Here is a 25,616-nt window from a genome sequence, read left to right as displayed (position 1 = left end):
ATGATCGTTGACGCATGGGAGGTTTTTGTATTTTACCCTAAAAAATAAGTAAAATCAACAAAAGGCCCACCCTTTCGGCACCCACCCTTTGCAGCAAGCAGATGTGAGATGTTGCCCCCTCACCAAACCAACCAAATCCAAGCCCAACCTTCCTCTCTTTCCTTTTTTTCTCTCTCTAGCTATCTCTATTCCTTATTATTCCTCCAAAACACTTCAAAGACTGCTGATGACTCTGATTGCTGAGAGGGACGTTGAACATCAGACTGTAGCCTTCTTTGTGAAAGAGAAATAGAGAGAGAGGATCGATATAAAAGAAGGGAAAGGGTGAAGGCGGATTTTTTTTGTTCAAATATTAATATTTTAATCATTGAAGGGAAAATGAAAGCTTTGCCGGGAAAAATGGGAAAGCAAAGTGTGGTGGTGCAGTTTGCGATGCTAGCCGATACCGAGAGAAAGGGAACCTTCTCCGTTCTTCTTCTTCTACTTCTTCTGTTGCTTCTCTTACTTCACGTTATTTAGCGGATACCCACCTCAGATAAGTTCTTTCTTTTTCTATGTGTTCGACTGTTTTTGATATTATAATTTTCTTGGTCTTTTTTTTTTTTTCTGAGGAATCTGAGGAGACAGGCATTTCTGACTACTGGGCTCCTGAGGTTTGATGGATTCAAGTTTGGATTTTTTTGTTGACAAACTGAAATGAAACTCTGTTGTCGTAGATTTGAGATTATTTTTGATTTAGGGATCTAGGTTTTTTTTTTTTAAGTTTTGAGAACTAGGTTCTACTCTACTAATGCTTGAGTCGTTATTCGGATGCATTCTTGACGATTCAGGGATTGGTTAATGGGTTTTGTCTAGGATTTGTGTTCGTTGCTGTTTCTGTTGTTGTTGTTGTTGTTGTCGTCGTTGTTATTGGGAGCTTGTGGTAGGGTTAATTGGGGAACTGTGTTGTTGCTGTAGGAGGTCTTGTGGCGTTTTCTACAATTTGTTGTAAATAGAAAATCAGTTTTTGTGTGTTTTACCGTTCGGTGTTGGATTTTCCTCCCTTGAGACTTTTTTGTGATTCGCTGGAGGGATTGGTCTTTGTTATTACTAGTTTTTGTGAAATACCTCTGATCGGTTTGGACTCTTTTCCGGTTAAGGAAGCGGGTTCGATCGAATGTTACTTGTTTGGATACCATACAGTCATTACACTCTTTTCAGTGTAGTCTGTCTCTGATTTCCTTAAAAATACCCACCATTTTTATTGTGGGTTCTACAGATTTTGCCCACTTTCGGATTTTCTTTCTTTTATTTTTCGAGGAAATTGCTAGATTTTCTGGAAATTGTATAATTTTATCTTTCGATTGAATTTTTTTTTTCTTTAAAAGAAAGTAACTATACATCTTGAAAGAAGAAGAAGAAGAAGAAGAAGAATCTGTAACGGGTTTTGTTTTGTGGGGAGCCTGATTGTTTTATTTGGGAGGGGATTCTCTCTATGGGAATACCTGATAGTTCACTTCTAGATCTAATAGGGAAGGTCAGATCTTGGATCCCGTGGGGAAGAAGCGATCTATCTGGTTTCTCCAGGGAATTCTGGATGACTGATAACAGTTGCAGGATGTGTTGCGGCTGTGGAACACGCTTCACACAGTTCAGTTTTCAATACCATTGCCAAAGCTGTGGCCGAGTATTGTGTAGGAAATGCATGCATGGTATGAGCATTTCTATTTCTGTATCAGATGGTTGGAGAAGTGTCACTGAGGATGGTGGGCATGTCAAATGCTGCAAGTTCTGCTTTCATGCCAATTCTGGGCATGAAGTCGGCAGAGAGTATGAAGAGAAAGATGTTTCTTCTACATTTCCTCTGCCAAGTAGCAGAAGTGCGGTTTCCTGCTTCAGCAATGGAAATTTTGATAATATTAACAGTAGTAAGCAACTACTCAATGATCACCTTACACGCTTTCTTGAAGCACAAGAACATGGTTCTTCTCCCCATACAGCAGATAGTGGTAGCTTGGCCTCAATCATGGGCCAGCCATCTCCAGTTTCTTTTTGCCGCTCTCCCAGCAGGTACTTGTTTCTTCTCTTCTGGATTAAATACACACGTTGGTTGCATGCAGAGAGAAGCAATTCTTTCTGCAAAAGCTTTTATTTTATTGCATCCTCTTAACCTTGTAAATTATAACTTGCTCCTTAATGAAAGTTTTAATTCATAATTTCATCATGGATGTAGGAGTGATGAGGAAGATGCCGAGGATTCTAGGAAGCAATTTCTGAGTCCATCAAGTGAATACTGTCAATATATTTCTGAAATAGATTCTAGTAGTGTTAGTGGTAGACATGAATTTTATGGTTTGAAGTCAGTAGGTTCTAGTCCCTTGGACAGCCCTTATAGGATTGCAAATACTCTTAATAGAGCTGGGTACTCTGTACAGCAGGAACAAGGAGGAACTCCAAGGTCTCAGAATGAGGCTGACCTCGGCCAAGAAACTAGGGCTGTTGTAAGAAGGCCTGGAACAGAGGCTGAGGATGTAGAGAACACTGATGATTGCTCAGATTTGTCAATATTCCGGGAACAATGTGAGAAAGTGCAACAGACATTGGATTTTGAAAACAATGGTCTCATATGGTTTCCTCCTCCCGCTGAAGATGGCGAGGATGAATCTGAAAGCAATTTCTTTGACTATGATGATGAGGAAGATGATGTTGGAGAGTCGGGCATTCTTTTCTCATCTAGTAACTTTAGTAGTGATACATTCCCAGTCAGGGAGAAACCAAAAGAGGAATACAAGGAACCTCTTAGAGCTGTAATACATGGACACTTTAGAGCTCTTGTGTCACAGCTTCTTCATGGTGAGGGCGTCAGTGCAGGGAATGAGAGTAGTGTGGATGACTGGTTGGATATAGTTACATCGGTTGCATGGCAAGCAGCATCCTTTGTGAAACCGGATACAAGCAGAGGAGGCAGTATGGATCCTGGTGACTATGTAAAAGTTAAGTGTATAGTCTCAGGAAGTCCAAGAGAAAGGTATTACTTGGAATATGCTAAATTTTATCTAGAATTCATCTTATTCTTATTATGGGCCCTTTTCTTATGGAAATGGTAGGATTTGATTGCTTTTCTTTTTTAATTTTTGCAGCACCCTTATTAAGGGAGTAGTTTGTACAAAAAATATAAAACACAAGCGCATGACATCACAATACAAGAATCCTAGATTACTTCTCTTGGGAGGTGCGCTTGAGTACCAAAGAGTTCCGAATCAATTGGCATCTTTTAATACTTTACTTGAACAGGTTCTTCTTTTTTCCTTTTTGACTGCTGTTATTTTTCACAAATAAAGCTTGGTTTACATGACTGAAGTGCTGATCTATTGTTTTTAATAGGAAATGGATCATCTCAAGATGATTGTTTCAAAGATAGAGGCCCACCGCCCAAATGTTTTACTGGTGGAGAAATCTGTATCTTCATATGCTCAGGAATATCTGTTGGCGAAAGAAATCTCTCTAGTGTTGAATGTAAAGGGGCCCTTATTGGAGCGCATAGCCCGGTGTACTGGTGCTTCTATTGTTCCATCAATTGATAATCTTTCTACTGCACGATTGGGACACTGTGAAATCTTTCGACTAGAGAGAGTTTCTGAAGAATGTAATATTTCTAGTCATCCCAACAAGAAATCGAGTAAAACCCTGATGTTTTTTGAGGGTTGTCCAAGGCGTTTAGGTTGCACGGTAATTTGAACTTTACTTCCAATGTATCATTTCCTGTTATGGCATTTGGAAGATATGAGGTTCATTGTGAGGTTGCATTGCATATGTCAGCTATGTATATCTATGGATCTTTCTGAATAATACCTGTTTTTATGTAAGTTGACTGGTTTGTTTGGAAAATGTTATGCTACTTCAGTTAATGACCATGAGTGCATTGTCACTGGGATCTAATAAAATTTAGCTTCATGCTGTCAATAATCTTTTTTTTTTCCTTTTTGTTTTCAAATCTTACAAAGGAAGCTTATATTTGTGATTAATCTATGTTATGATGTAGTATGGGTAGAATTTATAAATGGAAGTGCACATTTTTGCTTCTGCCAACAGTTTATGGTAATAGCTCTAGTTAGGATCTGCAAAATTATTGCAGCAGTCATTTTCTATGTTTTAAGGAATAGCAAGTATTTTCTTATTCTTATTCTTATTATTATTCTGTGAGTCCCAGTATTTTTTTACTTCTTTTGAACAGCTTTATCCCTCGCTTGAGGTTGATTGACCTTTTGAACTCAAAGTGCATTCTTGAAGATGTGGGGTTGATCTATCCCTTCCAGTCATATTTCCGCTTTTACCTTTTTTGTTTGTTAACGTTTAACACATCTGGTGCTCATACATCCTATTGAACTGAACAATTTTAAACATTTCTGCATCTATACCGAATAGAGTTTTAAATAATAACAAGATTTACCATAATCAATTTTACTTTACCTCTTAAAAAATGATATACCATAAACCTACTAACTGCAGCCCACTTTATTTTCTTCAATGAGAGATGTTGCTGATTTGTACATGAATACCAGACTTGTTCTAATACGTATTTCGCAGTGCAAAATGTCATAAACAAATGCAACCTTTTTTGCATAAGCCTGTGGTTGGTGCAAGTCATGGTAGCTTTCTGTTAGATATGGCACTCCTAATGGGAATCTAGTTACTGAGAATTATATGCGGAGGTGTATGATAGTATAAAACATGGACATGCTTTGAAGAATTTAAATAGATCTTGTGCTGTTATTGCTATTAGATACATAACATATGCACGATTGGGAAGGCATTTGATTTAATTCTCATTTCTCAGTGTAGTGATGCTTGTAGTTGATTAGTTCTCTAGGAATGTCATAATGTGGTGACCTCCTTTTAAGTGTTTGATGGAACCTCACCCTCCTTTTTAATGAAACATTTACCATTTATAAAAAGGGCACTAGTATTAACATGCTACTTATTTATGTTCACCTAGAAAGGATGTGACCTGTCACCTATTACTGAAAGCATTTGCCCTGGCCTTGACCTAAATGCTTTACAGCTTGACTATCCTTATTGTCCAATTTCTGTCCTATTTCTCTAATTATCTCTTTTTTGAGTAACAGATGATTTTCATAAAAAAGAGTTGAAGTAGAGAAGCTAGAAAAGAACATCCTGTAGACAGTTTTACATGGATATGGACATGGGAGTTGGAATCCAATGCACGTCCAAGACTGACTTGGAAATATGAGAAAGCATGGACTCACCAATATATCTATGGAAGAGTCTATACTATTAAAATAATATGTATGTATGCCAATAAGCTAAGCATGGACTCCCCAACATTCATAGTTGTCAAGGCGACGCCTAGGCGACAAGGCACCCTTTCTTGCCTTGCCTAATCGCCTAGCAGTTTTCTACTTCCTATTATAAAATACTTTTTTATTTATTCTTTTTTTGAGATTATAATTATAAAATAGACATTATTAAACTAAAATAATCATTTTATGTGTTTATATACTAATTTCTTTTTATTATTTTCTTATTTATTAGGGTTTAATCAACACAAACATTGCTAAATGCTGTATTGAACCCTCAAAAACTTAAAAACCTGAACCAATAAGTATGGAAGAACTAAAAATTTTATCTAATCAGCACATTTTCCTCTTCCATATATTCTTCTTCCTCTACTTCTTCTTTTTCTACTACTACTACTACTACCAATACTTTTTATTTTCTTCTTTTCCTATAACAAAAATAAGGTATCAGCCCCTATATTTTTTGAATTTTATATTCCTTCTTCCTTTTCTTCTCATGAATATGTTGATTTTCTATACTTTAATATGAAATTTATACCTTTCTTATGAAAATCATGAATAATTATTAAAGAAATATGGTTATGGTACCTAGGATCTATGTTTTTAACATAAAAAATCCATCGCCTAGGTGACTAGGCGACAAGGTGCCCCCAGTCGCCTAGCCTCGCCTTGGCGCCTTGAAAACTATGCCAACATTATAGACCTGCAAAAATGTTGCTTCATTTGTACATTAGCTGTTTATTTATGCCAATAAGCTAAGAAATAAAAAAGGAAATGATAAATAGAAGTGTCCTCAAGAATCCATTGAGTGCTGGACTCTGATGCATGTCTGACACAGACATGTTCATTTAGGAGAGTCCATGCAACATTGGCTTTAGATCTTGACTGTCATACCTCCATTGGTAGTTAATGAGTTGGAAATTTCTTTTGCAGTTAGCACTGTATAAAAGCAAAAGCTATTCTGTTACTCTGTTACTAAGTAACATTTTACCTGAAAAATGACATTGTGTTGGACTCTGATGCATATCTGACACAGCCACATCCATTTAGGAGAGTACATGCAACACTACCTTTATATTTTGACCATCGTGCCTCTATTGCTAGTTAATGAGTTGGAAACCTCTTTTGCAGTCAGCACTTTATAAAAGCAAAAGCTACTTCTATTTGTTTTTTTTTAACTCTGATCCCATTGGAAGACCAACCTGATATCCTCAAGTGCCACATGTCTCAAATTATTTGGGGGGGGGTCTTCAACCTTAGATAAACTGGTTATCTTAATACAAGTCCAGTTAAAATTCAGTAAGAGATACAATTCTAGTTCAACAATCCCAGCCAGGTTTTTTCCACATGCATAATTGTCGTTACTTGGATTTGTTTATCAAAAGCTAAATACCATTACTTGACTTGCAGGCTATCTGTAGACTAGCATACATGTATGTTTCTATGTACCTCTGCACATGTTTTTTTTATCAGCAACAGAAAATTCCATTGATTAATTAAAATGCAAAAGAGTACAAAAGATTTAGGGAATTCTCCAGCCACCCATTTTGGTTTTACAATTTTATTCTAATTACAATTCAGCCTAGAAAAGTTGTTCCTTGTTAACTCCTTTCTTTGCCAAACAATCTGCCATTCCATTTTCTGTTCTCTTCTAACCCATCTAAAAGTATCTCTCTCTTCTTTTGCAATTGTATCAGTCTCCTTTAGTGTCTGCCTATAACTCCAATCTCCCAGAGCATCATTGCTTAGACAAGAGATAGCAAGTTTTTGAGTCTTCCTCCACTTCCAACTGCTGAAACCCCAGCTGCTTAGCTAACCTCAGCCCTTGTTGCAGCGCAATACTTTTGCATGTGTATATGAAAAATCTTTACCAAGGCCATGAGATTGCAGAAGCCAATAAATCCTATTGATGTGTTTCGCTTTCCCCTGCTTGAACTGGATAGGGGTTTGCCAATAATTTAAGTTTTATTTGTAATTTCTGTTGATGTGTTTGTGTTTTTTTCTTAGCCAATCTCACATAGTTTGGACAAAGCTTAGATGGTGATGGTGTTGTACTTGATGTCTTTGCTTGTCTACTGGCTATGAAGTATATTCTTTCTGGAATTAATGTTTTCTTTAATTAAATTGGTGTACTTTTCTATGTAGGTCCTTCTCAAGGGTACATGTCATGACGAACTAAAGAAGGTTAAACATGTTGTTCAATATGCAGTATTTGCAGCATATCATTTATCCCTAGAGACATCCTTCCTTGCTGATGAGGGTGCAAGTCTTCCTAAGATACCATTGAAATCTGCAATTTCCATACCAGAAAAGATGATTGGTGTTGATAATGCTATTTCAGTAATCTCTACTTCAGCTGTGACTCCTACAGATGAACATCAATGTGGAGCTGCAGGCAGCATGCTAGAGACATTATCCCCTCATGTAAGATCAGATGTATCAGGCCAAAATGGTCTGGTGAGCCTTTCTTTGAAACTTGCAGAACAGGAGCCATTTTGTGAGCATTTTAATCCTAGTGATATTTCTACCTCATCTCTTTGCTTCCTGGGCTCTACTGTTGGAAAGGCTCACTGTGATCTATGCGGTAATCATGTGGTTATGCAATCATGTGTTCAGTCACGACCTGAGGGGCTGGTTCACTCTTCTGTGGTTCCTTCTGATATTAAAAATCATTCCCAACATGAATTGCTGGAATCATTAGTTCAAGATGGTGAGATTACATTAAGAACTTATGGGCAACCTGAGGAAATCCATGAACTGGCAAAGAATGATGGGGCTGATCGGATTGAAGTCACAGGTGAAATTTTCTCAGCTGCTGAAAATCATCAGAGTATATTGGTTTCCTTTTCAAGCCGATGTGTTCTGAAAGGAACTGTTTGTGAACGCTCTCAACTATTGCGCATAAAATTCTATGGCAACTTTGATAAGCCACTTGGGAGGTTTCTTCGTGATGACTTGTTTGATCAGGTATATCTTTTGTTCATTTAACTTTTTAATTTTAGTTTTGATGTTCTAATTTTGAAATTGGTACATTCAAATGTGTTGCACTCAATATTGCCAGATGTCTCTCTGCCGGTCTTGTAAGGAACCTGCAGAAGCTCATGTCCTATGCTATACCCACCAGCAGGGTAGCCTTACAATAAATGTCAGACGCCTTCCCTCAATGAAGCTACCTGGAGAGTGTGATGGGAAGATCTGGATGTGGCATCGTTGCCTCAAGTGTGCATATAAAGATGGAGTTCCACCTGCAACACGGAGAGTGGTTATGTCAGATGCTGCATGGGGACTTTCTTTTGGAAAGTTTTTAGAGCTTAGCTTTTCAAATCATGCTACTGCTAATCGTGTTGCAAGCTGTGGTCATTCTTTGCAAAGGGACTGCTTGCGTTATTATGGGTATGTATTTTTGTATTTCATCATCCATTTTCTTGTTGTTGACTGAGATTATTGATTCTATTTCATTGAGCAGATTTGGGAGCATGGTCGCATTTTTCCGATATTCCCCAATTGATATTCTTTCTGTTCGTTTACCTCCTTCAGTGTTGGAATTTAATGCTCACATTCAACAAGAGTGGGTTAGACAAGAGGCTATAGAGGTGTGCTATTGACACGTCTCCTCCCATAGTTGTTTTGAATGCCTCTAAATACAGAACATCTGTTCTTTACTTTTTTTCCTTCTATCCTTTTTTTTTCTTTCCTCGTTTTCTCAATTTTTTTTTCTGAATTGGAATTCAAAATTTGATTTCATGGTCATTTCTGTAGTTTTCAGCCATTTTAGATACTTGCAGGGCCTACTGCAGATGACTATATTAATTCTTTGGAAAATTCTTGTGAAGTTCTATACTGAACCTATTTTACTTCTTTTTGCAGCTCTTGAACAAAATGGAATTTCTATATGCAGAGATATTTGATGTATTACACAGCATTGAACAGAAAGGTATATCTTTTGGATATGAACTGACAAACATGAGCGAGTTTCATAGTCATATTATAGAGCTGAAAGAGTTGCTGAAAAAGGAGAGAAATGAATATGATGTAAGTACTCTATAGGGGTTAATTCTTTTACCTCTCCTCGTATCTTGAAGATAGCCTATTGTTTTCCATGCGTCAGTTTAAACCCTTAATTGATTGTTATATGTTTATGTATTCTGCAACCAAATATTCATGTGTTCTGCAATGTTTGATCTGTTTTGTGTGCATTTTAACAGGGCTTGCTTCAACCAGATGGTCTAGACAATATGCATCCAGATCAGACAGCAGTGGACATTTTAGAACTCAATCGCTTGAGACGCTACCTCCTAATTGGTTGTTACATTTGGGACCGGCGCCTTTGTTCTTTGGACTCTCTCCTTAGAGCAAAGAGTTCTATTTCCAAAGTTGATTCTTATATGCATGATGCTACAGCTTGTGCCAAGCGGGTGGAATTGATAAGTGAATCCTTTTGCAAGGATGGAAAGCTTAACCGTGAAGACAATAGTTCAAAGCCATTGGGGGAAAGACCTGCCTTGAAATCAGAACAGACAGAAGAGCATAGTCCTCAACATTTCGAGCCTGCCCAAGATCATCTTGTTGATTCCTTCAAGGCTGTCAATTATGATGGTTTTGAAGATCTTGAGCTGGCCTTGGGCCATGGCAACAAGCATGAGATGTTTATAGATGGTGAAGTTACATCCCAGAAGACACCTGTGGAGTGTGTTCTACCATCTACATCCAATCTTTCTGATACGATTGATTTAGCATGGACTGGTACAGGTCATCAACTAATAAAAAATCAGTTTCAAGCTTCCCAACCAGATGGGCAGCAAATGGGTTCAGCTGGGTTAAATCAGATGGGCAATCCATCTTGCACAAGGCTCATGTCCCCTGTTCGAGTATATTCTTTCAATTCTGCATTACGAGTCCAAGACAAGATTCACAAAGGACTGTCCCCTACTTCATTGAGCTTGACCTCATTTAGATCATTCCATGCCTCTGGAGATTACAGGAATATGATTAGAGATCCAATTCCAAATATGTTGAGAACCTATTCTCAGGTCTCACCTAGGGAAGTGAAGAAATTGAACTCTATTTTCAGCTCCCCTCCCTCATTCATTACATCAGCATCTAACATGGCAGGTGAAGGGGTTCGATTGCTACTTCCACAAACAGGTCACAATAACATTGTTGTTGCTGTTTATGACAATGAACCCACCAGTTTAATATCCTATGTGCTTAGTTCCAAAGACCATGAAGATTGGGTTGCTGACAAATTGGATGAGCATGGAGGAGGCTGTGGTGCAAATGACTTCATCAATAAAGAGGATGAATTCAGCAATTTATCAGGATATCCTAATTTAGCAGGTTCAGCCTTTTCAGTCTGGCAATCCTTGGGTTCTCTGGACTCAGATGATCTCTACTACAGAAGTTATGGATCTGATGACTCATCATCAACAATTGGGAGCCTTTTCTCAGATTCCAAGAGATCTCCTCATTTCAAGGTTTCTTTTGAAGATGATTCATCATCTCCTGCTGGCAAAATGAAATTCTCCGTGACCTGTTATTTTGCAAAGCAGTTTGATGCTCTTAGAAAGAAATGCTGCCCTAGTGAAGTGAATTTCATACGTTCTCTTAGCCGCTGCAAGAGGTGGAGTGCACAGGGTGGGAAAAGCAATGTGTATTTTGCCAAGTCTTTAGATGAGAGATTCATTATTAAACAAGTCACAAAGACGGAGTTGGACTCTTTTGAGGAATTTTCTCCTGAATACTTCAAGTATTTGACAGATTCTCTTACTTCAGGAAGTCCAACTTGCCTTGCAAAAGTTGTTGGTATTTATCAGGTTAGGTCTTTCTTTTTTGTTCATCTTTAGTTTTTGTATATTACTAATGGTCATCTCACTCGTAGATGATGGGTTTATCAGGTTTCTATCAAGCATTTGAAAGGTGGAAGAGAAACCAAAATGGATTTAATGGTGATGGAGAATCTCTTTTTTAGGAGAAGTATTTCAAGGGTGTATGATCTTAAGGGCTCTGCACGATCTCGCTACAATCCAGATACAACAGGGAAGAACAATGTATTATTAGATTTGAATCTTTTAGAAACTCTACGTACAAAACCTATATTTCTTGGGAGCAAGGCAAAGCGAAGTCTCGAGAGAGCAGTCTGGAATGACACATCGTTTTTAGCGGTAAACTTCTTCAATTCTATTCTTCTTATGTGCATACACATATACTATGGGATATTATGTGTGTTTCCCTTCGTTCTTATTTTTGGTTTTGTTACTTTCAGTCGGTTGATGTAATGGATTATTCATTGCTGGTTGGTGTGGATGATGATCGTAAGGAGCTGGTTTTAGGTATCATTGACTTCATGAGGCAATATACCTGGGACAAGCATTTGGAGACATGGGTTAAGGCATCAGGTATCCTTGGTGGCCCAAAAAATGCATCCCCAACCGTTATTTCACCCAAGCAGTACAAGAAAAGATTCAGAAAAGCCATGTCTACCTATTTCCTTACTGTGCCTGATCAGTGGTCTTCATGAGTTGCCTCAATTCAATATTTCTTCTCAATAGCAATCCGTATCTTCATAGATAAACCGAAAAGCCAGAACAAATAAAGAGGGAGGGAGGGGTTCGTTTATCATATTCTCAGTTCCATCTTTTGTACATGGGCAAAAAGTAGCTACAACATGAGGCTTGTATAAAAGGAGGGGAAGAGACATACCTTCTTTGTCAATGTTCAATTTTTTTTGTAAGGGCAAATTAAGCCTGAGAAATAGGATTCCCAACAAATTAATGAAGCAATTCTTTCATCTGTTCATGTTGTGTAGTGGAGGAAACAGAAGGAAGCCTCTTTTAGTTGGGGGAGGAGGAACTGCGGAATTTTTGAAGGCAAACCTTTCATACAGATGGAAATTGTACACATCATCATGTTGGCAAAAATTCTATCTTGGGTAAAAGGCACACAATATCTCAACCGACGCCTTTCTCCCGGGGAAGTTTCACCCGTTCGTTGTACACCCATCCATTTTCACATCTTTCTCAGAAAAAAAAAGTCTCCAAAGCTTGCCTGCGTAAAAGCCTGTGTAAAGCCTTTAAAGCCTTTAAAGACATGTTCCCCCCATGTGATGGCCGGCTGGTAACATATTTTAGTTAGTTACGTCATTAAGTTTTTCTGCTTTGCGTTGATTAAGAAACATGTCTTCCGGGAAGGAGACGGGCTTATATAAAGCCAGTCCAAGTGAATGAATCAATATGCTTACAGAGAAAGTAGAAAAAGGAAAAAGATGGGGTTCATGGATATGGAAAAGCAGAAAGGTTTATATGTATGATGTATCCTCTTTTTTGTTGAGAGTCTGCACATGTGCCCACTGGCCCAAATGGATCAACATGTGACTTACAATTTTATATTATATTTGCATACTTTTGATTATATTTAATTAAAATATATATAATACAAAGATAGATGTTAGTAGCTATAGAAAAATGTGTAAGAAATGGATATCTTACAGATTAAGTTGAATTGATTTGTCAACTTTCAGCTTTCATTATATATTATAAGTTTGTAATTATATTTAAATATTTGTATATTAATTTACAGTAGATTTACAATTTACTTGTACAATATATTGTTTGATTTTGGATGCTGTAAACATATTAATTTGTAAAAGTGAATTCATGTATATTTAGCATGCAAAAAATACAATTTGTTCATATTGATTGCAATATATAACTTCACAGAGTTTGTTAAATGTAATATGTTTTTAAATTGCCAATTGCACTGACGAAGTGTAATTGTTGCATTTGTAAGATTCCTGTGGGTTCCCTACAATATCTCAATTATCCCACTGCACCCCTTGGTCTCCTAAACATATCCCATCCCTTAATTAATTGCCATACAGACACGAGTTAACATCTGCGCCTCATAAAGGGGCGCCCCACACATGTATTGGGAACATCTCCCGATGATATGTCAGAAATGATGATATCATCATTTGGAGATGTTTCCAATACAGGGATGAGATATGTTGTGGGACATTGTGGGATGCCCCCTTGTAGGGCGCAGATCTGAACTCTTGTTAACCCTCGCCCAGTAACCACCCCGAAAGTATCTTTCTGGACTTGGATAGATGGTAGAGGAAGGGTTTGAACCATACCATTATGTTTCAAAACCAATTGATCCTTGAAATATTCACACTATCGAACATCCCCTTGAGTCCTTCGGAGTCCGGGCCCTTATAGCTGGTTCAGGTATTCAACTACAGCACTTTGGTAAGGTAGGCACAAAGAGAAGCCTCTGTTCAAACTGTGACAGGAGCTACTTGGGCTTGAGCATCTTTGTAAGACCCTATATTTTGTTCAGGGAGATGGAAGGAGTTAAATGAAGGATCAAAACGAGAGTTCGTTCCATGCTGTCACTGTGATAGAGATGTGGGATTGGGTATGATAAAGGTTTAAATTTGAAGATGTTTTATTAAGAACCATGGAAATGGAACTAACAAAGCTGGGACTTGCAGGTCTGCGTCCAAAACCAATGGTCCCTACTCCCTACCCCCTACCCTAGAAGATCAGAATTTAAAAACATGGGGCTCTTCCTTTATCGTCAGCACTGCAGTCAGACAAGGACTGGGACCAGGTCTTTTTTTTTGGGGTAAATTACAAAGACCCCCCCTACTATGATCATGAGACAAATACCCCTTTTTCTTAATTTTCCATAAAAAAAATGCTGTTACAATATTTTTTAATTCCCATACTACCCTTGTAATAATTAGACGAGAAAAATACTGTTCATCTTCCCCGACTTTCCGATAATACTTTCTTTAGATCCTAATCTCTCTCTCCATTTTTCTGCTTCCCTAACCAGTTCAAACTTTCAACCCGTCTTCAAATGCAGCTGGATAAACAACTTCCGCCACCGTAAAATTGCAGCATGATAGGTTTTGGGCGTTTCAGGAACGCCCTACTGCTGGAGGAGGACCTCTGTGAAATTCCACCATTCGGAAGCTCTCCGCGAGACCGATAATGGAGAAGTGGTCAGGGACGATTTGGTGCAAAAGGTCTCAATCTGAAAGCCCCAATTAATGTTGACGTCCCTGCCAGACATTAACTGTACGAAAGAGAATTAGCAAACCTCATAATCATAACCATAAAGTAATGAAACTATTTCAAAGTTTCTCTCTCTATGAGGAAGTCAATTTCTAGAAATCTAAAGACAATATGAAAGCATTTCGCGAAGAGCTTCTGGGCTAAGGTAGAGGATCTTTGCCTTGCTGCTGCTGGAGAACATTCTCAAGAAGTGAAATCCATGGTGGTGGGAGAGAGAGAGAATGTGAGAGGACAGTGAAGGAGGGGAAAAGAAGAGAAGAAAGGAAAAACAATAGGTTTTAAGAGAAAATGGCAAAAAAAGAAAAAAAAAATAGAAAAAGTTTATAAAGGTATTTTTGTAATTTAACGCATTCCGTCATGTGCAGGTCAGCCAGCCAGTTGCCTTTTTCTGAATGGACAGCCATGTCCATGTGTAGCCTCTCCAGTTTCCACGTGGATTGCTGCATTCCCAAGGTCTCTCTGCTCGACCATTGATGCTATCCACTCCACGAACACGACTGATCTTCCAAGTTCCAACATTGTTTCAAAGTTCCATCATTGGAAGGATTTGGCACAAAGTCTGTTCTATATATACATATACATAATCCAATTATGAAACAAAAGATATATGACAGATTATTACCTAACTTCTCCCAATAATTTTCTTTTGCGCCCGCCCATTATATCATTTTATAAAAACCTCTAAACATATGTTCTGAATCAGAACCACAAAAATAGGTGGCAGTTGATGATCCAGAAACAAAGCGTCCCGTTCAGGCGTTCAGTAATAGACCATGACTTGCATCTAGTACTTCATATACTTGCGTTTTTTAGTCACCACAGGACTCCTCCTCTTGCGTCAATATCTGGTCCTGGTCGTATCCACATCAAACACCTACCAGCCGGTGCTTTTTCAGCAATATCAATACAGGAAAACCACGAGAAGATGAATTTATCTATTATCCATTACATATTACAGGTAGGTGATGATAGGACCTCCATTACATAATAGTTTAATTTCCACAGCTCTTAGCGAGTTTTTCATGGTTTTTAAAAACGAATCGGTGATCGAATCGATCAGGGTCCGGTTATAGGTTCGAACGTCCGATCGTTTAATCTGAATGGTCGTTCCGTTCTGATGAAAAAATTAAAAAAATTAAAAAATTGAAAAATGGTCAAAACCGTTCGAATTATTACCCAATCGGTTCAACGGTTTGTTGACCAAAATCAACAATTTTAGAGGAAAAAACGATTTTAAAGAAAAATAGAACCAATCAAATGTCCGATTCCCGATTTTTCCGATCCTGTCTGGATTTGAAAACAGTGGAATTTTCAATTCCTTCCACAGAGACGAGTAGTAGTACTCCAAATTAAGGGTTCTACATTTCTTTACCCAAATAAAAAGAGGTTCAAGATTTAGAAGTAGGCACAAAAAAAACCAGTACATGCATGCAATTTCTTGTATATATAGAGAAAATAGTACGTAGTTGAAGACTCATTACTTAGGCCAATTCAATTTCTTTTTTTTTTTTTTCTTTTATTTTCATTAGAAATCAACATGCATGATTTCCCTATGGCCAATTCAATTTCTTTAGTTGAGACAGAATTAGCAGTCAAATGCTTGTTTATCTTCAAGGGTTACACTTGGGAATAAGTGGGCCGAAACATGAAAAACGTTTTCCACTGCTATTTTGATCCAAGTTCTTCTGAACATCACCCTTGAATCCAGATATATTAGAGCTGTCGTTATGGACCGAGTCTGATTCGGGAATAATCACCCGAATTGATTATTAATCCGTTTGATAAGATAAATCCAGGACTAGAACCAATTATTAATCGGGATAAGTGAGTCTCGCCCAATTAGACCTGATTAATTATACTTTTAACATCTATAATTACCTACGCTAAAAACAACTTAAAACCTTACTTTTTGATAATATAACCTCATATAAAATAGTGAACTGTTTATATAATGAAAAAATAAATGCTTTTAAGTTTTAACCAAAACTAATTATTTTGTATACTGTTTATGAAATTTATCCCTTTAAACATAAATACAACAAAAATCACATGAAAACCAAGAGACCTTTATATATTATTAATTATATAATCGATTTGAAAACAGTAAGAACCAGTATAAAACATGTTTTATAGACATATAATATGAAATATTATATTTATATTTGACATTTTATACATAAAAGTTATAAGCCCGGAATCAGGCCCAACCTAATCCGGGGCCAGTCTGGATCATGATCACCCCTAATTATTAATTGGGACAAAATCATATAATCAGAACCGATAATCAGATACGATTCCCATGTGTACGATTCACTCATCAGAGGTTGCTCAGCTCGCTGTTTATGTTTTTTGTCTCCAGCCGGACCAGCCCATCGATCCGGCCGGTTTCATTGGGTGGATCCCTATACCCTGTGCCCTAGAACGACCCATTATTCTGATACCAGATTGCAAATTCAAAACTGGCAAAGTGACAATGTAGCGTTAACACAACTTTGACAAGGTGGTGGACAAGATTGCTGGATTTGAAACAGTTTCTACCAAGGCAAAGATCTTCCTTCCCTGAGACCAAATAGTTGAGACATCCCCACCAATGCTCCTAGGCTTTTAATGGTCTATTAGACGACATTTATTTTGTTTCTGTGCTTTTGTTTTGAGGCCACAATGGTTATTCTTGCCAATTTATCGGTAATACTCCTTTCAAGTTTCAATACTTGAGCTCCAAATGACTTAATACCTCAGTTGGTCACTCTGTTTAGGGAGGCATTAGGCAAGGTTTTTAAAATTGGACTGGAGATGGAACTATTCTAGGGATCAGTTCCCGGGTAAATGGTTCAACTGTTTGGTTTGAACAAATGTTCCATTCTGACAGTCAAAAACTGTTATAATCAACAGTTTTTGGCCAAAAAGTAATTTTAGGGTGAAACGGAACCAATTATCTGACTGGTTCCCAGGTTTTTTGGTCCAACCATCCGGTCCAGTCCAGTTAACCCTGCTAAGCCTAATGTACGCAGTACTCCACTCTTTTGGGAGCTAAAGCTGTATCAGACATACACACCCCCCCTTCAAAAAAAAAAAAAAATCATTTGTCTTATGATTTAGGGATATCTTTTTTTGTCTCTAGTACCAGCCAACCAAATCAAGAGGGTTATGGGAGCTTATGAGAAGAACACTTTGCATCTCAATGGTCCATCAACAACATCTAATCTTCCTCGTAAAAGCAAAAATGCTTACTTTTATTTATTTACAGATGGGTCATATAACCTAACACAGGTACAGCCGGAATTGTGTATGTTCTCCCGCATGCTTCAACAAATGTTTATAATGCTTCAGGAGGCTATCGAATTAAAGCAATAAACAGTTATGATGCAGAAGTTCAAGCTGTAATTTGAGGACTGCAACAAGCCAGCAATCTACAGTTTAAGCAAATATCAGTTTGTTCTAATGCCAAAGAGCTTATAAATAAGCTTAATGACTCCAGCAAGGATTACTCATAGATAGATCAAATTAACGCGAACATTTCTTTGATATTGTAAAGTTTCGATTCATAAGTAGAGGTAGTAATGCTTTAGCTCACACCTTGGCTTTTAATGCAAGGCTCACATGAAGTTAATTATACTTTTGCCTTAGAAAAAAAAAAAAAAAAAACCTGCTATTAGTTTTAGCTTTTTCATATCATCTATTACCTTGCATACATAGTGTTTCAATTTTCAAAAGAGTGGTGTGTGTATTTACCAATTACCTCTTTATGATTCTTTTTTGGTGTCCAATTTTTTCCTGGAGGGAGGTAGTATTTTATCCATAATTTAGCAGTCAAAGAAAGCAAGAATTATGACTCATTATGTCCTCGAGGTAGTTTTAGATGTTTTTGGTTTGAAAAAATAAAATCATACAGTTTGAAACCTTAGAGATGCAAGGCTATGGAAGAACCATTTGAATCCTTGCATATGCATATGTCATATGCATGGCCAAAACAAAAGAGAATGTATGAGCCCATCTGATTGTGAGAGATGCCATACATCTACAGATTGATTCCATTTTGCTTTTTTTTTTCGTTAATTCTTTGTAGTTTGATTCTTTAATTATTAATTCACTTGAAGGCGTTTTTTGTGAAAGAACTTTGCTTTATCCAAAGAACTCAAGTTTCTTTGTATGGGCGATTGGAGGTTTCATTTTGTGGTTTTTTTGATAAAAAATTTAAGCTTCTAATTAAGCTTTAATTAATCTTGTATGATCAGTGTGGTTGAATAACTTGTGTAGAACTTTCTGCTAAGGGTAAGAGATTTATACTATTTCCATTTTAGGTGTTACCATAAATTTGCTATAAAAGCTTTTTTTATGGTCTTTTATTGTTTTTGTCATTTATATGGATTATAGAGGTGTAAATCAGGTCGTACTGTCTGCGACCTAGTACAAACTTGGACTGGCCCGGCATGACAGTCTGCGGGCCATGCCAAGCTCAGCACGATCATACAGGCTGTGCTGGGCCTGGGGTTTTAGGTCCACAAGCCAGCATTATATATTTAATATATATTTATATAACTTTATATAAATTATAATTATATAATAATATATAGCATATAATATATTAATAAAATAAATATATTTTTTAATTTTATTATACTAATTTATTTAATTATTATATATATAAGCAATTGTATACACAAAATCCATATAGAATTAAAATTTTAAGTTTTTTGTCAATTTTTTTTTAAATAAATAGCTTTGACCTGATGCACGGTCCAACCTATCCCAAGGCTCGGCCCACGGGCCAGGCCAGAATGCAGCACAACAAAACATGGCACGGGCCCATACGGGCTTAGGTCGTGGGTTGTGCCTGGCCGACTCCCAAAATTTTCAATGGAGAGGACAACACGGCCCATAACGGCCCATGAGCCAGCACGACACGACCCGTAGGCGGCCCCGTGCCATGCCAACCCAGCAAAACCCACTTTACACCTCTATGGATTTATCGTGGAATATATGCAACGCTTATGAGCTTAAATTTTCTCCACATCTTTACTTTCATGCATTCAGTGTTGACTTCTATCTATCAATAATGGATCATACTCAAAATGAGATCCAAAATGAGGAATTCATCACCTCTAGAAATGGAGAAAACTGAAAAAATATGGGCAAATTCTGTCAAGAAGAAGTCCAAAACCTTGATAGCTAATTCATATTTTTAATGGTAGTTTAGATATAGATAGGAATATATTCTCGCCAACAACTCTACAAGTCAAAAAATAATGGGCATTCATGAATGTTGACATCTTACCTCAAAATTTAGGATTATGTTGATCGGATGAGGGATGCCAATGGGTCGGGTTAAATGGTAAACCTTGCTTGACCTGACCCTATAGGGTTGGGTTAGGATTAATATATTTGGCTTTAGGGTCGGATTAGGGTTTTGATTATTCAACCTAAGTGGGGTTCGGGTTTTGGCTAACACGCCCTATTGGGTCATGATACCATGTATATATACAAAATATTCTTATAGCTTTTTGACTTCTAACCCTATAGCTTTAAAGTTTAAGATTTATTTACATGTTGATTTTGATTTTTTTTTAATAGATTTTAGATCTTTAACGTGTTAAAAAATACAATTGAAATGCTACGGGTCAGATCAGGTCGGTATCAAGTTAGACCCTATAGGGTTGGGTCAGGTTCGGGTTGAAACATTGTAGGGTCAGGTTAGGGTTGAGGCAAACTCAAACCGTTGACACCCCTAGACCTAGGGGGATTTCCTTTCTGATTCCGATTCCAATTGCGAACCAAAACAAGGATTAATTGAGGGATTGTCCCTCGGGGGTTTGCAATTAATTCTCTTCAAAAGTTTTTGTTCTATTAAATTGATCTAATTCAGTAGCCCAGGAGAATTTGAAAATTTGAAGAATTGTTGGGAAAAGAAAATAAAAATACCAAAGGAATGAGCAAAATATATGCTCTCACTTTTGCTAGACCAAGAATCATGGCTTTAGATGGATTAATGTGGTTCCACCAAGACATCATTCATCTAAGTCAAGGTGGGGCGTCCATACCATTACATCAAAGACTTTGATTTAATTGTTTTAGCATGGTATCATGACAGTGGTAGCAAAAGTGGTTTGGCCAAGAAAAATGCTTGTAAAATAGATTTTGCTTTTTACGGAGTGTGCTTTGCATCACAAAAGCGCTTTTTATAACAATGCGATTGAAAAATGGATTTGAGATCATTTTGTTGTCAATTAAAACATATCCCTCGTCCATATGTTAATTGAAAAATGGAATTGACTTCGTTTCTTGAAGCACTAAATTAACTCATTTCATTTTTCGTAAAGATTCCCCATCAGAATCGTCCATTTTATGTATTAAATAGATAATTGGACACATGGCCTCAAAGTCCAAGAAATGCTAAAATGAACTCATTCTCATTCTTTGTAGCGCTTCCAAGCAACTCGTATCATACTCACCTTTAATATATTTTTTTAGATGAACTCCAAATTACCTTGTGCATATTTTGAAATTAATAAAAACTGTACATACAAAAAAAAAAATGATGAGGATTCGTTAATAATACTTGTTTTTTAAAAATATAGTGGCAAAAAGTCGGAATTGTTTTCTTTTTAATAAAACAAAATATATTAAACTTATGCATTTGTGATTATATATGCACATATTTGATATATTAAACATAAATTGACATTAAAACATATTAAGGTAATCGTTTTTTTTTTGTAAGCCAATGAAACATGAATATATTTGTAGATGATCTTGTGCTTTGTTTTGCTTGCTTGCTTGATTTAAATTTCCAGAATGATTATTTAAATGCAAGATTTCCGGTTCATTTGTTTGATGTATGCCCAAAGAATTTGCTAACATTGTTTTTTTTTTTTTTTTTTTTTCAGACATGTTGATCTCATTAAATTATTTATTTTCCTTTCTTAAGGGAAGTTGCCTTACTATTTATTCAGTGACATTGAATTTCTGAGAATTTTGTTTATTACTCATATTTCCGTGAACTGGGGGAATTTTGACTTCGATCATGGAAAACACGAGACTTTTTTTTTTTTTTTGTGGTTTTGAACTCGAAGTCCTTGAAGCATTTCCTTTCTGTATCCATGGAAACATTTAATAAATTTCAAATATAAGATTTGAGATTCTACTCTTCAATTCTTTGAGCTTTCTTGCAAAAGAAACCAAAAGCTCTTCACGCTTTTACAGTCAACTTTACACATAAACCGCTACAGAGGCAGAGAGAGAGAGAGAAGATTGCAATTGCAGGTTCATTAGTATTGTTCTTCAAAGTTTCCAAGCTAAATATACTCTCCTTCTATAATTGGTCGGAAACCCACTCGTTTCTGCAGTTAAATCATTCCAAACAAGAGAATTAGGAGAGATATCCATAAAAAAAGTGGAAATATTACAAGAAAATTAAAAAAAAAAAACACACATTAAGAAACGCATCAAATAATTATCATACCACAAAAAGTGAGACTACAGTTTGAATATCTTTTTATGGGTTAATTATCTTATAAATGGTCGGGTCAAAAACCCAAACCCGTACTAGATATTGACCATATATAGAAGAAGCATCTATTCCATAACCCCCCAAAAGTCACAAGGTTTGGGGTCGGATCTAGAATAATTAGCGCCTTCCCTTCTCATCTTCTCCATATTTCCAGTCAGTCATGTCAAAAAGGTTGACAAAATAAGGCAAAGTAATTTGAATTCGTGATTCCACAGACATGGTCACATGCAGCAGAGGGCCCGGCCCGAGTAGATTGGAATGACAAATTGACAATTGCTAATTAAAACTTTCACATGGTTGGGGTGGAAGCCTGGAACTGAAAAGTCAAAAATAACTCAAAATCGATCGATAAATTTGAGTGCACCACGACTATGTATGTGTTGAATCATTATTCCACATGCAGTTTATACTTGTTAGAAGGCTAAGGCACATCACATCACATGCATGGTAACTTGTAAGTAATCCAAAGTCAGAAAACAAAAGTAGTAGTAGGTGCTGTGATCGAGCATTCAGGAATTTGACTTTCCAATTTAGCTTTATATGTACTATGCAGGTGATCTACCTACCTGCGTTGGATTGACGTCACTAACGACCTATTGCCATGTATGCCACATGTCATCCATCATGTATGTGGTTCGTGTAGAAATGGCCATGTCTGCCTGCTGCTGACTCAAATTCATCTCAATCTCATCCGAGTTGATGATGAACTTATTGACAGTTTAACAATAAGTTTGATTAACTGCAATTCTATTTTATATATATATATATATATATATGGATGGAGGTCACTTCAACATGAAGGGAAAAAGAAGGATGATTTCATGGCATGGCAGACACTCTCATTGATTGACCTCCTGAAAATCTATCTAGCATGATCTATCAGTTATTTTGACTTCAAAATTGAAGAAAATTGTAACCCTTAATTCCTTTTCTTCTCTCTTTCAGTTTCAGCCAATGGACAATGAATTAGGGTTTTCATCACTCTTTGGGCTAAGGATATGAGTTCAAGCTCTCTGCTCTATTGGTTATATAGCTTTATCTAGCCAGGTTGGTGGACTTTTGGGGTTCCACTCCCGGCCATCTGCGTGTTGGGTCCACATTGTGAAGCCCAACTGCCAATTAAGGACGATGACTGTCCTATGTGGTACTAGTACCCGACAACCCACAGAGACCCAGCCCAGATTTCAGATTCCTCCACCAAAAAATTAAAGACGATTAGAAATGGAAAATAATTCAACAGAACAGGTTTTTAGAAGCTAACCAACCAGGAAACCACAACCAAATAGTTGGAATATTAAGCCCACCCCTGCGTAAGCACAATGCCACTGAAAAACTTCAGAAAATTAAGAATATAGACCATGAAAACGTCAATCTGGTTCCTCTATTACTTTAGTTGGGAAAATGAGTAAACGCCATTAAAAAAAAAAAACAGACTAATCATCCACCAACTTTGTTGTTTAATACTTTAATAATTCTTATCTTTCTTTTTTGCTAGGAAAAATTCTCACTTTCCGTTCAAACGTCGCGGCAGTTCACCGTTCACACCCATTCCATCTAAATCTAATAAAAAAAAAAAAAAAGAAAGCAAACATATCAAGAAAAATTTCACCAACTGAGACCAAGTCATGGAAACTCGGTCAGTGACTCAGTGTGGTAAGATCAAGATACGTACCACACGCGGCTTGCAAGTCTCGGTGATGCTACCGAGACCAGGCTTCCAATGTGTTTCTTGGTTCAACAACGAAACCTCATTGCTGTTTGGTCCAAACCCATCGGCGTTGCCGTTGTTCTTCGATATACAGAGATCCATGATCTTTGCTGCTGCATCGCTAACATCGTTGCTGTCTTGAACCAACTTGGCCACCTGTGACTTGGGTAGCCTCAGCTTTATCCGCACGGCCCCGGCCGTCGATTCGAGCCCGGGTTCGTCGTAGACGGCGCTAGACGACTTCAGGATGGAAAGGTCCGACACAGACCTTCGAGCCAACATTAGACTCTCCAGCCTGTCCTTTGCGCTCATCTGTATGCCGGAGCGCACCCTCCTCGGCAACTTTTGGTCGGGAAGCTTTGGCAGTTCTATTAAGAAATAGAGCTTCTTGGGCTTCAGCTCCATTTGCGGTTCTAATGGCTTGGCCCTGACGCCAAAATGTTTAACTGCCTCAGACTCCATTAAAACGAAACCCGGGTAGTCCTTAACTACCTGCCCGACTCGCACCGGAGTCTTCAACTTGAATGTTTCGCCATCTACCTTCATCACCTTGGCTGTCTTTCTTCCTCCAACAAAACTGTTACCCATTTGGTTGCAGTTGTCTCAATTCAATTTCAGCTTGTTGTTTTGATTGATAAACGTACGAGCGCTAATTAATCAGCTATTTCTGGTTGATACTCTACCTTGGGTCTATCTATAGGCTCTAGCTGCTCTTCTCTTGAGACGTTGGGCTGGTGTGTATATATAGAGGATAAATACGAGAGTTGGGTTGGTTGATGTGTTGCCTTAAAAGGGTCTCGAGGAAAAATACAATAAAAAAAAAGGCAAAAATTTGAATCTCGATGAATAAATTTGACAAAAGGAAAAGCACGTGAAGCCTCCTTTCCAGCTATAACTGACCATGTTGGTCTCTTTAACCTCTTCAATCTAAGACTGGCCGGTTTAATTAAACATCTCCGTTCTAACAACCCTCTTCTCTTTCTTTGTTTCGGTCCTGCGATGTGGGCTAACTATTAAGGGGTTAGAAGTAGATGATTAGAGAATGATATACGATTTCTTCTTAATTTACGGAATTGCTCAGCCGTAATTGAAGGTGTGGAATCAAGAAATTTTTCAGAGATTCCATCTATCATGCTAGGTGCTAGTCGTGGACTGAGATGGGTATTCAAATTTTATCAAGGAGTTGTTTTTTAGAGGAAATAGGTTTTTCTTATTTGACTGGAAACAAAGCCTGACGGGGGTGGGCCTCAGCTTGTGCTTGTGTGTGAATGATTTTTGGTTTTTTAAATGAAAGACTGGGTCTACTTTGATATCCCCCACATCAAGTAGGAACTGCGCTGATTAACACATCATTTATCAATAAAACCAAGGGAGCAAGAGACCATAACCCCCTTGACTGGGAGATCGCAGAACCTCTAATATAATCCTCTGTTCAACCTCGTAATTATTGACCAGTAAAATGATGATCTATGAGGGAAGAGGTCTTAATGACTTCATCACTACCCAAATGGATACTAAATCAACTTGACTTAAAGAGTCATGATCTTGTAAATTGTAGGAGACGATTGATTTAACCTGTTAAAGCGCTTCTTTTTCAACTGGGTAGACGAAGCATGTAGGCCATTTGGATTAACTCAACCTAACTTAATTGGCGCTTGCTTTCTTTTTATTCCTGACTCAAATTTGGGTGGCGCTCACTTTGCATGTATGTAGTGGCTTGTTACCACACCAAAAACAACATCAGAGAAGAACGGGTCCAACTTGAAAAGGTAGCTTTACTTTTTTTTTTTTTTTCCTTTCGTCTCTGTCCACCCTTTTCAATCCATAATCACTTTTCGGAACCCAATTTCAAGTAAAGCTTAGGTAGTTCAAAAAAACTGAGGTTAGGCCCGATCCCAGCTTAACTATACGTACAGATATTACTAGCCGGAGCCTGGAAATGCCCGTGGTTTCTCAAATCAATGGGATTGATGTGATTCTCTCTCTCTCGAACTCTTGCATTTAAATATGTGTTCATAATTCAA

General features: G+C 37.4%; 2 protein-coding genes across 3 annotated transcripts; one reads left to right on the top strand and one right to left on the bottom strand.

The window, feature by feature from the left end:
* Positions 1–90: 90 nt before the first annotated feature.
* LOC104599027 (putative 1-phosphatidylinositol-3-phosphate 5-kinase FAB1C) lies at positions 91–12,214 on the top strand. Its single transcript, XM_010261421.3, has 11 exons — positions 91–2,049; positions 2,213–3,007; positions 3,120–3,273; positions 3,364–3,708; positions 7,443–8,264; positions 8,359–8,690; positions 8,764–8,890; positions 9,165–9,329; positions 9,503–11,110; positions 11,192–11,458; positions 11,560–12,214. The coding sequence occupies exons 1-11, from the start codon at positions 1,475–1,477 to the stop codon at positions 11,812–11,814; spliced, it is 5,445 nt and encodes a 1,814-aa protein (XP_010259723.1). The 5' UTR covers positions 91–1,474; the 3' UTR covers positions 11,815–12,214.
* Positions 12,215–21,458: 9,244 nt separating this feature from the next.
* Positions 21,459–24,492, bottom strand: LOC104598955 (uncharacterized protein At1g66480-like). 2 transcript variants are annotated; one of them, XM_088901122.1, is made up of 3 exons: positions 23,557–24,492; positions 23,393–23,444; positions 21,459–21,714 (listed from the first exon to the last, which is right to left on the bottom strand). In XM_088901122.1, the coding sequence occupies exons 1-2, from the start codon at positions 24,178–24,180 to the stop codon at positions 23,439–23,441; spliced, it is 630 nt and encodes a 209-aa protein (XP_088757248.1). In that variant the 5' UTR covers positions 24,181–24,492; the 3' UTR covers positions 21,459–21,714; positions 23,393–23,438. The 2 variants fall into 2 exon arrangements, with proteins under 2 accessions (XP_088757248.1, XP_010259616.1); XM_010261314.3 differs by lacking the exon at positions 23,393–23,444 and having other exon boundaries at positions 23,557–24,458.
* Positions 24,493–25,616: the final 1,124 nt, after the last annotated feature.

Source organism: Nelumbo nucifera, chromosome 3, assembly GCF_055504915.1.
Source record: "Nelumbo nucifera cultivar China Antique chromosome 3, China Antique-T2T, whole genome shotgun sequence".
Taxonomy (NCBI): Eukaryota; Viridiplantae; Streptophyta; class Magnoliopsida; order Proteales; family Nelumbonaceae; genus Nelumbo; species Nelumbo nucifera.
This window is presented reverse-complemented; position numbering and strand designations above follow the sequence as displayed.

Excerpts from the sequence above, each read along its gene's own strand:
- LOC104599027 (XM_010261421.3), top strand. The coding sequence starts at position 1,475 with ATGGGAATACCTGATAGTTCACTTCTAGATCTAATAGGGAAGGTCAGA. Across the intron at positions 8,265-8,358 it reads GTGATGACTTGTTTGATCAG|ATGTCTCTCTGCCGGTCTTG; the intron begins GTATATCTTTTG and ends CAATATTGCCAG. Across the intron at positions 11,459-11,559 it reads ATGACACATCGTTTTTAGCG|TCGGTTGATGTAATGGATTA; the intron begins GTAAACTTCTTC and ends TGTTACTTTCAG.
- LOC104598955 (XM_010261314.3), bottom strand. The coding sequence starts at position 24,180 with ATGGGTAACAGTTTTGTTGGAGGAAGAAAGACAGCCAAGGTGATGAAG. Across the intron at positions 21,715-23,556 it reads AGACTTGCAAGCCGCGTGTG|AAACGAGTGGGTTTCCGACC; the intron begins GTACGTATCTTG and ends ATTTAACTGCAG.